This window comes from Diceros bicornis, chromosome 10 (assembly GCF_020826845.1).
Source record: "Diceros bicornis minor isolate mBicDic1 chromosome 10, mDicBic1.mat.cur, whole genome shotgun sequence".
Classification (NCBI taxonomy): domain Eukaryota; kingdom Metazoa; phylum Chordata; class Mammalia; order Perissodactyla; family Rhinocerotidae; genus Diceros; species Diceros bicornis.
The window spans coordinates 20,619,206-20,635,393 of NC_080749.1; the positions used below are offsets into that span (position 1 = coordinate 20,619,206).

Sequence of the window (16,188 nt, forward strand, 5' to 3'; positions counted from 1 at the left end):
CTCATAGAATAAAAGATTGAGACTTGGAACTTTAGTGCCTTTTTCAGTCCCCCGTCTTCCCCTCAAAAGAGGAGCTCCAGAACAACAGCTGATGGACAAATGCTTGGTTCTGGAAGAGAACAGATCCCTGGGGCTGACGGAAGACTCTGAGAGGAAAGAAATGGGGGGAAGATATTATCGAACACAAAGGAAAGGGGCAGAGAATGGCTGGCTGAGCTGGAATGGGGTGAAACAAAGAGAAGAGCCAGAAGACGGATGCCCCTTTGGGCAGGGGCAACTTGCCAAGACTCACTGATTCAGATGTGGACCAAAGGATAGGAATATGAGTGGGTTTTCTTTTCCATGTGCTTTTATGCGTTTTCAAAGGTCTGCACTGAGGACTTCTGAAATTAGGGGGAAAATCCAAATAATCAACGTTTTCTTTGTAAACACATCAAGGACAGAAGCCGGATACCTTCTGTCCTGGGTTGCGAGTCTTGTCCATCACCACTCAGATCTCCTTCTTCACTAGCCAATATGGAATGACTGCAGTCATCGTCCTGGTCAAACTCCTGAAATATCATAAAACAAAAACTCAGTTATTCAATGTACTACTATGTTGGCAGAGTGAATGTTGATTTTTCTAGGCTCAAGTTTCACACTGTGGATTGCTTTTAAATTGGATAAAGTATTTAGGACTACAATAATGAGAAAGTATCCGCCCCCGGAGCACCAGGCTCAGACAGATGTGATTAATTGCATAATCAAAAACGAAGATCAAAGCTGAAATCACATGGACACACAGGAATTTGATATTTTATACTTGGTCACGTCAGCATCCAGGCTGCTAAGCTGTCACAAATTCCATCTCGGTGGGTAACTGGAAAGAATCCTTTGGCTACAGTCACGGTGAACAGCCCCAAAGGAACATGATCTTTTCCATAATGCCTCCCTCGAGCACCATTTACAAATAGCGAGGGTGGAAATCCCTGCCCTGTATGGAAGCTTCAGATATAACCCTAGACTGAAAAGAGGCAGCAAACCTGATTAAAGTTTTCACTCTGACAGCTTTCTGATCTAATCATGGCACACAGAATCTCAAACTTCCTTTATTCCTTCTAGTAAATAATCATTATGCAGAAAAACGTGGTTGGAAACCAAACTGATTTATAAAAACAACTCCCAACTCTCTAAAGAAGAAATGTTTTCTTATTAGAATTCATTGTTGTTGATAGTTTCCTTCATTAGAAATTGTTACTAATGATTTTGCCCTTTTTACTGTCTAGAACAGTGATAGATGCAAGTAGTAGTCAAAATATCCCATCACAACACAGACGTTACTACTAGCTCCCTGGCTTTTATGACTGATCTGGGTGAACCACCTATTTAAGGAGACTGTTGGATAAAAAGTCTTTGCCCTAAATGCAGATGCCTGTCAGACAAGCAGGCAGTCTTCATCACAAACCCTCTGACATTTCACTTATTAATTCCCGAGAGAGTTTGGGAATCTTTTCTTTCCTGCTTTGTTCATTTTAATTATCACAAAAAATAATACAAATAAAACCCTCCATTTATACTGCCATTAAAATACTTTAGATGGTCAATCATAATAACTTAGTTGTCATACCTTACTTTTATGCAGCAGAACATGCTTTTTAAAGCATTTTCTACCTCCTGGCAAAGGTTAGGTGCCCTACGCAGACCATCCTGGTTGTTAGCGGCAGATGGGAGGCCTGGACTGGTTCAGCCTCATCCTACGCTGTTGTCAGTTCCACTGCTTATCCTTCTCTGCATTTAAAAATTCTACCAATATCTGGCAAATTTCTTCTCCCCATCGTCCAATTACAAAGAAGGGGGGGTTATTCTTTTTAGAATATACGGAAATACAAAAAAGTATTTTTTAAAAAGCAAGAGAAAAAATCACCTATAATCCTACAAATAAAAAGCAAACATTGTGAACATAGATATCATATTTCTTTGTCTTTTTCCTAAGTATTTACAAATATAGTTGTATCATATAATTTTGTATCTGGCTTTTTTGTTTAAGGCAAGTATAAATGACATAGCAATTTACTAAGTAAACACCGTTTTAATGGAATTTTAAATTTCTTTCTTTCTACCAATATCTATGAGAGGGTCATAAAAGTGTTTAGTAAGCCCCATGAGTCTTACAATAAAAGCCACATAATGCTTATCAGGCAGTTTTTAATTATTCACTATTACACAAAGTGCTGTGAACATCTTTGCAATTAATAACCCAATTTTGCATTATGTCTTTAGAGTAGATTCCTAGATATAGAATTATTGATCCAAAGAGTATGAGAAATTATTATTTTTTTTTCTGTGAGGAAGATCAGCCCTGAGCTAACATCCATGCTAATCCTCCTCTTTTTGCTGAGGAAGACCGGCTCTGAGCTAACATCTATTGCCAATCCTCCTCCTTTTTTTTCCCCCAAAGGCCCAGTAGATAGTTGTACGTCATAGTTGCACATCCTTCTAGTTGCTGTATGTGGGACGCGGCCTCAGCATGGCTGGAGAAGCGGTGCGTAGGTGCGCGCCCAGGATCCGAACCCGGGCCACCAGTAGCGGCGCGTGCGCACTTAACCACTAAGCCACGGGCTGGCCCGAGTATGAGAAATTTTAAGTTTGCTTCACACACAGCTTTAAAAGTAAAGTTTGGGGGCCGGCCCGGAGGCGCAAGCAGTTAAGTGCACGTTCCGCTGCGGAGGCCCGGGGTTTGCCGGTTCAGATCCCAGGCACGCACCGACGCACCACTTGTCAAGCCATGCTGTGGCGGCGTCCCATATAAAGTGGAGGAAGATAGGCATGGATGTTAGCCCAGGGCCAGTCTTCCTCAGCAAAAAGAGGAGGATTGGCAGATGTTAGCTCAGGGCTGATCTTCCTCACAAAAAATAAATAAATAAAAGTAAAGTTTACACTTATAACTTACTCTCCACCAGTCGTGCATGAGTGTGTTACACTACATCTTCTCCCTCCATCACTTCATTTTTAGTCATGTAATATATAGAATTGGTCATCTTGTTGTTTGAATGTGCATATTTTGATTAGTAGAAAAGTTGGAGATAGTTTCAGATGCTTATTGGCCGTTGAATTTTTCTTTTTAATATATATAGCTTTTGTTCAGACTCTTAGTCTAGAACATTCTATGAGACTTCAAAATATATTTCTACCATTTCATATAATTACAGTGATTCAATGGAATTTTTATGCTCAACTTTGGAAAATAACAGCCCTCTGCTAAACTTTGGAAAATAAACTGGTTCTCACGTCAGGTTGATTAATGGGCTGTGTGGTCAGTCTCAACTGCTCAGTTCATGTATTAGTTGGTTCTTTAGGAAAAGTTAGAAGACACAGAGTGTGGGCACCTATCTACAAAATCGATAACAATGACTAGCATTTACATAGCATTACATAGTGCCAGAGACTGTTCTATGCATCTTATATATACTTCCTAATTTAATCCTCACAACAACTCTAAAAGTAGGAACTAACGTGTTCTTTTTACACATGAGGCCCAGAGAAGTTAAGTAATTTACCCAAGGTCACATAACTAACCAGTGGTAGAGCCAGAATTCACACCCAGACTCTGAAATCTGGTTCCAGAACTCTTAAACACTCTGTTTTCTTACTACCATGAAAAGTTCAAAACAAAGAATCTCAACAAGAACCAGAAAGACAAGAATCCATAACAATAAGTAAAATTAAGAGAAAGGATACTTAAACCTAATTGTTAAGTTTTGCACGAGAAAAAATAAAAGATGTGTGATACCAACAAGTATCTGACAGAAATTTCTTCCATAGAATAAACTGAAAAACCATAAGCATCACAAAAAAAAAGGGTGTAGGGAACAATATCTACTTTGAAGGTTATCATAGAAACGAAGACTCTAAAGCAGAGACAGCTCAGAATTTTCTAATTTAATTTAGAATGCTAAATACGAAAGACTTTAAGATATGCTTGGGGGCCATAAGGAAGAGAATTGAAATAATAACAGTTGTGAGTGAAGGAGAGAAAATATTAGAATAGTGTATCCCAAACACAGATGGATTTCATAAACCATTGACAATAACGCAAAAGGCGACAATAGAGTAGAAGCAGAGCAGAGCGTTCTGATCTGCAAACAGAATGCCAGATATGCAGAAAAGAGGCATAGTAATCATATGTAATTAAATTTGGAAAAAAGATTCTCCTTAGATGAAAAAGGATTGGGAGAAGCTATAAAGAGCCTCTCAGGAGCAATCCCACAACCAACACAGCTGCTTATATTTGTAAATTATAAAGACCTATTGCAGACAACTGAAAAGAAAAGCCAGCTTTCATTCAAAGAAAAGAAGTGAAGGATGACCTTGGGTTCGGCAATGTAAACCATAGAGAAAGGCAAGTTCAATAGTCAAAGAGTCTATTTCTCCTTAAGAAATGAGTTTAAAGTTATTTCAACCATAAGAAAAATATAGAGTGAAAGTTCAAAAAAATGTTTTAAAGCTGCTTGGAAAAAAATGTACTAATATGGTGGGATTTTTAGTCCTTTTAAAAAGAAAGAAGCTCAAATATACCATAAAAAAATAAAAAATAAACATGTTTTTGTTTATCAATTTCTAATCCAGGACACTCACTTTCAAGATTGATCTTTAGGTATTTTATTTTGATTACTGTGTAATATTAGTAACCAAAAACACAACTTCAATGTTGTAACAAAACCTACTACATAGCAGGGTTTCTCAGCCTCAGCATTACCGACATTTGGGGCTGGATAATTCCTTGTTGTGGGGGCCTGTCCTGTGCTTTGTAGGATGTTTATCAGCATCCCTGGCTTCTACCCGCTAGATGCCAGTAGCACCTCCACCCCAGTTATGATGCCAAAAATGTGTCTAAGTATTGCCAAATGCCTGTCTGGGGGACAAAATCACCCCTGTTGAGAACCACTGTACTAAAGCAACTTTGGTAAGAAGCAGACTAACCTTTTTAGAAACGTTGTAAATGCACAAAGTTAAAATATTCAAATACTATTAAAAAATAAAAGTTTCCATTCTATCCCATCCCAGCCCATACCCCAGTGGAGTCCTGATTTAACCACTTCTATATTTTGTGTGTGTGTGTGTGAGGAAGATCAGCCCTGAGCTAACATCCATGCTAATCCTCCTCTTTTTGCTGAGGAAGACCGGCTCTGAGCTAACATCTATTGCCAATCCTCCTCCTTTTTTTTCCCCAAAGGCCCAGTAGATAGTTGTATGTCATAGTTGCACATCCTTCTAGTTGCTGTATGTGGGACGCGGCCTCAGCATGGCCGGAGAAGCAGTGCCTCAGTGAGTGCCCGGGATCCGAACCTGGGCGCCAGTAGCAGAGCGCAAATACTTAACCGTTAAGTCACAGGGCCAGCCCTAACCACTTCTGTATTTTAATTAATTTTAACTTTTGTCAAACTTGCACATTTTAAAAAAGTCAAATAATGGTAAAAGATATAACAAAAAGACCATCGGTTTCCTTCCCCACCCTTCCCTTCATAGGCAACCACTTCCAACATTTTAACTGTTTTTTTTTTTATTCTGCTATCTCTTGAAGAATCAAAGTGAGACATTATCTGTTGGCTTCTTATTACCGTAGTTGACAATTTAATATTCTTATATCCCACCCTCATTTTCCCAACAAATTCATCCTCTTTTTTTGTTGTAAACAAAGTTCAAATTATGATTATGTGGATCTGGCACTACACAGTAGTACAACAGTAGTGTGGTATAATGACATTTTCTTTCTTGTGTAACTTTTTTTCCTGCACAAAACCCTGTTTTTATTTCTAATTGCTTTGTTTTGCTCGTTTGCTTCTTCTTATTATTTTTGAATGCCTAAATCTTCCCAACCTCCAGTGGTCTCTCCACTTACTTAAATAGTGCAGATTACATATCAGTTCCATTTCCTTCCTGGAAATCTCTATCCTCCACCCCGCCCCACCCCCCGCCCAGTTATCTGAGGTCTTTGTTCTCTAGACTCAATACATGGCTGAAGTCCTGGGACTTGTCTTCTTCATTATACCAATGATTCCTTCTTCTCTCTTGTGTTGGATCCTGGATTCCCTGAATCATGGATCCAATTTTTCCTCTATTTTTATCTATAGTAGCTTCCTTAGAAGGTGTATGAGAAGTAAAATGTTTGAGCATTTGTGTATCTGAAAAATGTCTTTATTCAACTCTAATACTTGATTTATAGTTTGTCTGGATATAGAATCCTAGGTTGAAAACCATATTCTTTTCTCAGATATTTGAAGGCATACCCTTCTCCTTTTTATTACTTTTAAGTGTAGCATACATTTGGAAAAGTGCACATATAATAAGTGTATAGATTCATGAATTTTTATAAACTGAACACACTCATGTAACCAGGACCCAGATCAAGTAAAAGAATTCTTAGAGCCGGTCTTCCTCAGCAAAAAAAGAGGAGGATTAGCACGGATGTTAGCTCAGGGCTGATCTTCCTCACAAAAAAAAGAACAAACAAACAAACAAAAAAAACGAATTCTTAGATATAACATAAAAATCAAGACCCATAAAAGAAAAAATAGATAAATTGCTTTTCATCAAAATTAAAAACTTCTGTTTGATAAAAGACCTATTAAAAGGGTGAAAGAAATAAACCAAGTTTTTCTCATTGACTAGCAGAAAATATTTGTGAATCACGTACCCAAAATATATTAAGAATTCTCTAAACCAAAAAGTAAGAAAATAAGCAACCCAATCACAAAATGGACAAAATATTTGAACAGACAATTTATGCCGATGGCGAATAAACACAAAAAAATCTTCAACATTAGTCATTAGGGAAATGCAAATTCAAACCACAATGCGATACCACCATACACCTATTAGAGTGGTCAAAATAAAAATTACTGACAGTACCAAATGCTGGCAAGGGTACAGAGAAACTGGATCTCTCATTCATTGCTGGTGAGAATGTAAAATGGTAGAGCCACTCTGGAAAATTGTTTGGCAGTTTTTTTAAAAGTTAAACATACATTTACCGTATGACTCAGTAATTGGACTCCTGGGCCTGTGTCCTAGAGAAATGAAAACGTAAGTTCACACAAAAATCTGTTCATGGATGTTCCTAGCAGCTTTATTTGTAATAGTTGCAAACTGGAAACAGTCCAAATGTCTTTCAACAGATGAATGGCTAAACAAACTGTGGAACAAAATATAATTGTAATAGAATACCACTTAGCAATACAAAGAAACTATTGATACACACAACAACTTAGTTCTATCTCAAGAACATTATGCTGAGTAGAAAAAGCCAATCTCAAAAGTGTACATGTATGCTAACTCCATTTAAATGACATTCTCAGAACGACATTATAGAGATGGAGAATGGTTCAGTGGTTGCCACGAGGTAGAGGAGTGGGGAGGGTGTGGCTATAGAGGTAGCAGAAGGAGATTCCCTTGTGGTGGCAGAACGGTTCTGTATCTTGATTGTGGTGATTTAGGGGATAAAATGTCATAAAACCGTACACACAGACACACACAAACAAAAAAAGAAAGAAAAAGGAATGCATGCAAAAACTAGTGAAATCTGAGTAAGGTCTATAGTCTAGGTAATTGTATTGTATCAATGTCAATTTCCCAGTTTTGCCAATCTACTACAGTCATGATAATAGTTCTCATTGGAGAAAGCTGGTGAAGGTTACACAGGACCTCTCTGTACTATTTTTACAAGTTCTTGCGAATCTATAATCATTTCAAAATACAAAGTTTTAAAAATTAAATTTTTGTTTTTTGGTTTTTTTTGTTGTTGTTTTGGGATGATTTTTGGAAGGAGGAAAGGACTAAAAGTTCTTTACTCCACTATCTCCAAAAGTCCCCATTATTGTTTATAAATATTCTAGTCCCATACCTCATCACTTTTTTGTGTGTGTGTGAGGAAGATTGGCCCTGGGCTAACATCTGTACTGATCTTCCTCTACTTTATATGGGACACCGCCACAGCATGGCTTGACAAGCAGTGCATCGATGTGAACCCTCGAACCCCAGGCCACCGCAGCGAAGCGCGCGCACCTAACTGCTACGCCAGCGGGCCAGCCCCTCCCCGTTACTTTTTAAAAATAGATTTGTGGCCATATTTTTTCTTGCCAATAAAACATAGAGTAGTAATATTTTTAACTGCTTGGGCTGTGTTAATTTTTATAAAAATTCAAAAGGTACAAATGAGTACACAGTGCAAAGTTCATCTCCAATTCTCTTGCTGTAGGCAATCACTGTTACCAGTTTGTAATATGTCTTGGGTATCATTCCATTGTTTTCTATGGATCACAATGTTTGTTACTAGTACTGTTACTATACTATGAGGAACTTTTTGTGGAGTAATTCATCATGGCCAGGGGGTGACAACCAGGGCCAAGAGGAGGCACCTCCTTTGTGGTACCCTGTGATGGAATTGACACGATCAGATTAATGATCTTCTCCTTTTCCACATTAACATACATAGAGACAAACTACATTTTATTATTTAGTATGGATTCAACTGCAACAATATTCTGTGGTATTAGATACACACACACACACACACACACAATGCTTAAGACTCAGAGTTGACTAGCTAATTACTGCTCTGAGATTAAACTTGCAGAACACTGTCATTAACTGTGCTTTAAATTCTTCATGATTACATATAAAAATATAATTGTAATATATAAATGTTATAAAATATTCAAGCAACACAAATAAAGTAGTAGATGGAGTAGGTTATCCATTTTTTGTTAGTTTGTTTCTTTAAAGAGAACATCTTACCTCACTGCTGCTTACGCTTTGTAAGATTATATTTTGGTTTTTAGTAACTGTCATCATATCAGTTGAAGAGTTTGTATCATGACAAATGTCAAGCAATGATTCAGCATGTCTTTCTGACAAAAGAAACATAATAATGTGTTTTGATAAGACATCTCCAGCAATTTTCACCAATTTCACAGGAAGATGTAGCTCTAGGTTCTAAAATCAGTTCCATTTTGTCAATGATTTTCCTGAAATAGTGGTCTGGGATCCTGAAGAAGCTTCAAGAGATAATTTTCACAGAAAAAGATGTAAGAACAAGAGTCCACAGAATGGATGGGTTTTTATTTGTTTAAAAAAAAAAAAAAAGTTAGGCAAAGTTGCTAAGTGAAACCCCTAACAATACGCTGGAAATTACATTTGCTCTAGTTACCAAAGATAAAAGCGCTCAGCTTTACTCTAAGCACACTTCCTGTCTAGCACTTGAAGCCACATTAAATTGTCAGAGTTCTGAACACCAAACAGTGAACTCCCAGTTAGTTCCTGAGGAACATTGCTCTCATACGCATCCCCCTCTTGCTATCCTGATTCTTCAAATAAGGATGGGCTCTTGGATGAAAACTTCTTCCTCTTCCAATGGCTCTTCCATTTATCTCGCAACTGAAGCAAAATTGAACAAGTGATCTATACTCAGACCCTTCATTTCTTCACTATATTTTCCTTCTTTACTCTGCTATCTATCCTCTGTCTCTATCCTGCCATTGAAACTTCTCACTTCCTTACCACATTTGCCTTGTAACCTCTTTTCCAATTTGACACTGTTTCCCATTCCTTCCTTCTTGCAACTCTCTCCCAATTCTCCTCTCTCTCTCTCTCTCTCTCTCTCTCTCTCTCTCAGAGAGAGAGCATTCTCCTATTTTGTGGATTATATGTCCATCTCCCCACTTCCCAGGTCCGAAACTTAGGAATCATGTTTGACTCAACTCTCTCAACTTTTGTCTCTGTGTCTCCTCTATCAGCCTTACATCAGTAAGTTCTGCGAATTCTTCTTTCAAATATCTCTGCGACTCACCACACCCAGCACCTTTCAGGCCCACTGCCACACCACACCCAAGGACTCTTTTTCTGGCGCTTATCACCACACACAGGCACTTCTATAGTTTCTCAATAGAGTTCCCTGCCATGAGTCTTGTCCTTTGAATCCATTCTACACACTAAGAATAGGTTAATTTTCCTAAAACATGGCTTTCTTCATTCCCTGGCTTAAAATTCTTTAGTGACTCTATTTCACTGAAAAAAAAAGTATGTCCTTCAGCCTGACATTTAATGGGTCCTCAATGGACCCAGTTTCTTTATGTATCTGATCTCATGTGTTCCTTTTTCCTGACATGAACTTTCAGTTCTAGTCTCCTGTTTGCCCCTGGGATAAATCACGCTTGCTCACAGCATAGTGCCTCTGTTCCACAAGAGCCAATCCCATCGTTTTTCAAGGACCAGATTGAGTCTTATCTCTTCATGAAAATTTCTTAGGTACAGCCTTGCTCCCTGCCCAGAAACTTCAAATAAAAGCCAACTGAACAATAAGGTCAAGCAGCTTTCACAAAGTCACACATTACTCAGTGGCACTATTTCATTACACTTTTCTCTGTGACTGTTTCTATGTTTTTGCTCAGACTCCTTTCTCCCCACCTATGTCAAATCTTCTCTCTTCTTCTCTTCCTTCCATATCTTGTCCAGCATTCGAAAAGCACCGGAAGTCCCTCTTCCCCTTTTAAATTCACAACAAGGTCTTTCTCCTCTGACTTATGTAATGTGTCCCGGACCACACTGAACACTCTCAAAAGTTTGGACCATGTCTTAGACTCTTCCCATCCCTCAAAGCACCTAGTTGTGGGCCTTATCCAGAGTCACTGCTCAATAAATAGTTGTTGGCTTGATTTCTTTAAATGGATCTATTAAATACATGTAGAAAAAGAAAGATTTCTAATAGGGCTTTTATAGTTGGGGAATTTTGAAAGGAGAATAGAAATATTTACCTGGTTTTGGCATAGAATTCATTAGAATGTCCAATAACTGCTGTTTCCTAAAACTCTCTATTTGTGACACATAATGTATTGCTGATTTTCCACTAAAATCACAGAGTTTAGGATCTCTAGGAAGAACAGAATCAAACATCAAAGATATTTAGTCAAATCTGTTAAAAAAGAAAACCAATATGAGAGGAAAAACATTGACATCAAATAAATAAAAGTCATCTTATATAGTTTGGGGACAACAATAATGACTTCAAAATGTATGAGATAGAGAGTGACAAGTTCAAGACTTAAATAAAAGGAACATGCTGTATATATTAATCACACTCCCATTCTAAAAACATTCTAATATTTGCAGAAAATTTCCCACTTTAAACAAAAATTTTCATAATTCTTTAATGATGCATACATCAAGTAAAGATAAAAACATCTTGATAAACTATTGTCTTATCACAAATAGCTGGCTTGATTAGTTTTTTTCTTTCCAATGATTTAGCTAACTGCTTACTTTCTTGATATTTCTTTTTCTAATGCTAACAGCTAGCCGTTTTATCATTCAAAATAGTAGAATGACATAGAATCTCTCTTTAAAATTAAGCTCATATGCTTATTTCATAGGCTATTGGTTGAGTGGAGACATCTTGTCATAAAACCCCTCTCTGAGTGATCTGTTTGCTCCTTTGCCTTGCCCTGTTGTTGTTAAACCCAACTGGCTGATCGTAGGGCTCCTTGCAAAACCACGAATGTCCTCTCTATGCTGTAGTGCATCCTAGGATTAGACGTCAGCTCAGAGATATCCAGAGGTTAAATGAGAGAACACTATTAACAGATTATGATGAGGGAAACAATGATAAAACTTGCTTCCTTAGTCATATTCTGGTCAAGGAGCAAACCGATCATGTTCTCTCACCTAAAACCTTTGAATTTGAATCTCTTTATTGCTATGGGACAGAGTAATGTTTTATGACTTGCAACAATATTCTCTTATTCATCAAAGGTCATGATTCAAAAGAAATAGCATAGGACCAAGAATCAGGGGACTGCTACTACCTTGATATGTGGCCTTAAGCAAGTCACTTAACTCATTGGGATCTCAATTTGCACAGCTGCCTTCATTAGTGTTTTTCCATGTGGCATCATTTGATTTCCAGTATTCTGGACCCCACTCCAGGCCTAGTGAACACCATCTCTGGGGTGGTGTCCAGTAATCTTCACTTTTAACAATCTCCCCAACTGTTTCTTAACCCCGAAGTCTGAAGTAGATTCGAACTTCCATCTTCATATTCTCGACTATACTTTTGTTATTGAAGCTCTCTCTTCCTTGTTTTTTCCCAAAACAAAATCCACATGAAATACTGAGAAAGAACTTGGGCCATCTGTTCTTATTCGATGACAAGACATCTAGGTAACAAATACTATTAGGAAACTGTAATTCTAACACGAGAGATGGCTTATTAACCCTCTGATTAAAAAAAAAGTTAGTTTTTACTTCCTCGCCTCCTAAAAGAGCATGTTGGCTTATAGTAGTTTTTAGATAACTGGAAATCACTACTATAAATTGCTTTTGTTAATTGACAATGCTTTCTGAAATAATTAGTAACATCTTGGGGGTAGGGAGCTGCATACTCAAGAATTATTTAACATTCCCAGTAACTACCAAAAGAATAAGTATTTAAGCAAATAAAGCAAAGGGCCAATATCATGAGAATAATGGATAGCAATGTCTAACATCTGTACATCACTTTGCAACAGCAAAGCCCCTTTTATGAACATGCATGTGCATTTAACATATATAATTAAATAGCAATCTATATGTCTAGGTTTACAAATGACTTCCATAAATAACAATGGCATAGACGCCCTTCCACTGGTGCCGACTGACCACTCATACTCACGCGCGATGCCTGAGGAGCTCAGACAGAACCTCTGCAGGTCTGTAGACTGTTAACATATCAAGACTCTCAAAGAGGTCCACATCTCTCACAGCCAGCATCAGAGGGGTCAAGCCATGTTGGTTTGGGAAATTTATATCCAGGAACTCTTCAGATGCCTTTAAAAACATGAAGCTTTGTTTCTGTTATGTTTTTATTGCATAGCTGTTTGTACCAATCCTTGCATTTTCATTGCTTGGCCAAATTTTCATTTTAACTTCAATACATTCTTTCTCAATATCTATATCAAGACAGAGCTGATAAATTGAAAGAACACAGGCCTGGGTTTGGATTTTAGCTCCTTAAGCTGGTTATTCAACCTTCCTGACAGGGATGTATCAAGGACACTCTGCTAAAAGGTAACAAAATCACCTTGATAAAATAAGCGGCACCCAGTTAAACAATGAAAAATTTTCATTTGGGACAAAATTATATTAAAAAATTATTTGATATTTATCTGAAATTCTAATTTAACTGAGTGTCCTGCATTTTTATTTGCAAAATCCGGCAACCCTACTCACTGACCTTCAGAGTTCTCAGCTGTAAAGTAGGAATAATACAGTCTTCCTGGCAGAGTTGTTTTGATGATTGGAGCCAAAATATGAAAACCACTGAGCAGAGTGTTTGACACATGCTCAATAAACATTTTAGGAATGAATGAATGATTTACAATAATAAGGCAGCTCATTTAACTGTAGTATTTATATAGTCAAATGGAGGTGGATATACAGATGCTATTTGTTGTCTTAATGAAAGTAAAATTTAATTTGGATAATTCAGAACAGAAAAGCTACTGGAAGGCCAAATTACCCAAATTGTTTATTTTATAAACCAAAGTAACTCACTAATTTCCATCTCTATTTCACTTTATGCCATGTCAATATAATCAGTGTCTCTACCTCAGTTTCTCCAGGGACAAACTAGAGATAATGATATTACCTCAGAGGTGCACTGTGGGAATTAATTAGTTAATATTTTTTTCAGCCTCTGAAAAGAAACCACCTCTTATATCAATGTTTATTATTAGTCAGAACCAACATGAAAGTTTTGAGCTGAGAATAGTCTTGCGATAGCACATTAATTCAGCATCTGTTGATTAAGCTCTGGATCCAGTTACAGGCAACATTTTCTTAAAACTTGACTGCTAATCATTAGGGGTGAAAAATGTGGTTATGAAAAAAGACACTGGATTAAAAAAACCACTGTTGCAAATACCATTAAAATAAAATTTAGTGTCTTTCAAACAAATTTCTAAGCCTCAGTTTATGATGTATGGCAATTTTAGACGGTCGTGTAGTACAACAAAAGAATTTAGAGTCCTTTGGATTTTGTTGTGTATTTCCTAGAATTCTAGGTGACCAGAATATCGTTCACTTTTTCTTTATCTGTTTGTGTCTCCACCATCAGGGAGTGGAAGAAACTGTTTCCTAGCAGCAATTGATTTTCTTTCAGTTGGAAGGTCATGTGATCTGACAGCGTCTCTGAAGATAAATGCCAAGAGTAGGCAGTTGCTAGTCACCAATAATTAATGTCCTCAGTTATGCATATGATTTTGCAAGTTACTTTGGGAAAGAGTATCTATGGGTAGAAAATCTAAACAAGAAGATTAATACCCCAAGAAGATAGCATTTAAAAAATGTACCCTCAACTCCTTTAGTAACAACTAAATATTATGCAAAGCATAGGCTCTCTGATTCCCTTTTCAGGGTAAAGATAATAACTGCAGCTGGTCCAATGGGATCTAAACAGCAATTGCACAAATGGCAATGATGTCAAGGGAACTCTTCTGAGCAAGTTGGCAGTGGTTCTCTGGGGCATCCTGAGGGCACATCATTTCCCAGGGGTGTTGTGTGACTTCTTCTAGCATCCAGCTGGAGGAAGGTAGAAATAGGCTGCTGCTGTGTTCTTTTATTATCTTGTTTTCCACCTCAGTGTCCTGTTTGATTCTGTTTCTTTCTCACATTTCCTGCCTGAAACTTTCTGGAACTGCATTTGAAAAGAGCTTAGTTTTCTTTAAAAGGAGTCATAAAGTCTTTAAAAGCCCTTCTTACCACCCACCCCTCCACCCAAAGGCAGAAGCAAACATCAGTTTAACTGACCAGCAAGTGTTGAAGTTGTTCAAGATCACCTTGCCATGAACTTTGTAGAAGTTGCATTTGGGGAGCCTGGATTCCATTGATGTCCAAGAGTTGTCTTCGAACATCACAATTAGCCACATGGACCGCGGTTTGATTACTATAATTGCAAAGGGTGATATCTGCTCCCTTTTCCAGAAGAAATCCAACAACCTGCAACACCACAACATTCTTATTTAGCATCTTGGAGTACCAACAGTGTCCTCAAGGCTGGGTAGAAAACGTACTTAGACATGGCTCTGATTCATGATATAGGAAAGAAGAATAAGAGGGGCATACCAATTAAGGATTTATTTGGATGCATGTGACTGCTATTTACCTTTTTTAAATTTGGGAAACAAAAATATCCATGATATGGATGATTGGATGGATATATATATATATATATATATATATACAACTAGAGGTCTGTGAATATTTTATGCTAAACCCACATAAAATATTGAAGTCCTCTTAGTATCATCTATAATTTAGAATACAAAACCCAAAAATTCAGGCTTATAGATTCCTGAATGTTGCAAATATTTCTGCAAGTATTTCTAGGGAGAGAATAAACTCTATTCAAAATGGTGAGGGGGCCGGCCCCATGGTTTAGCGGTTAAGTGCGCGTGCTCCGCTACTGGTGGCCCGGGTTCAGATCCTGGGCACGCACTGACACACCGCTTGTCCAGCCATGCTGAGGTGGCGTCCCACATACAGCAACTAGAAGGATGTACAACTATGACACACAACTATCTACTGGGGCTTTAGGGAGAAAAAGGGAAAAACAAAAAAGAGGAGGATTGGCAATAGATGTTAGCTCAGGGCTGGTCTTCCTCAGCAAAAAGAGGAGTATTGGCATGGATGTTAGCTCAGGGCTGATCTTCCTCACCAAAAAAAAAAAGTCATGGAAGACTCATTTAATTTATTCAGCAAATACGGATTGAGTGACCAATATGTGCCAAGAACTGTCCTTGGTGCTGAGCTTCCAACAATGAACAAGACAAGTGACCAGCTTTTAAAGCATTTTCAATCTAGTGAAGAACAGAGACAGATAAAAAGGCAATTGCAACACAGTGTGGTAAATGCAATGATGGGATAAATACAGGAGGCCAAGGGGGCTACTTAGAAGAAACTTATTAAGCTGTCTTGGAGGGTCCAGGAAGACTTGTTGGAGAAAGTGATGTCTAAGCTGAGAACTGAGGGGTCAGACTCAGCTACCTAGGCAAAGACTGGGAGAAAGATTGTTTCAAGCAAAGGGTATAGTGTGAACAAGGTACTTTGGATGCTGTGGTCTGAAGTATGTCTCCTCAAAATTCATATGTTGAACCCCTCACCTCCAATGTGATTGTATTTGGA

General features: G+C 37.8%; 1 protein-coding gene across 5 annotated transcripts in view; it reads right to left on the reverse strand.

The window, feature by feature from the left end:
- MAP3K19 (mitogen-activated protein kinase kinase kinase 19) overlaps positions 1-10,824 on the reverse strand; it is a 38,907-nt gene extending 28,083 nt beyond the window's left edge. For 4 of the 5 annotated variants that reach the window (XM_058548864.1, XM_058548868.1, XM_058548866.1 and 1 more), the window contains exons 1-3: positions 10,788-10,809; positions 8,773-8,885; positions 455-551 (exon numbers count right to left, since the gene is read on the reverse strand). In XM_058548864.1, coding sequence (XP_058404847.1) covers positions 455-551; positions 8,773-8,885; positions 10,788-10,809 — 232 coding nt within the window. Of the gene's footprint in view, positions 1-454; positions 552-8,772; positions 8,886-10,787 lie in introns of all 5 variants that reach the window. The other variant, XM_058548863.1, reaches the window with a different exon arrangement.
- Between the last annotated feature and the right edge of the window lie 5,364 nt (positions 10,825-16,188).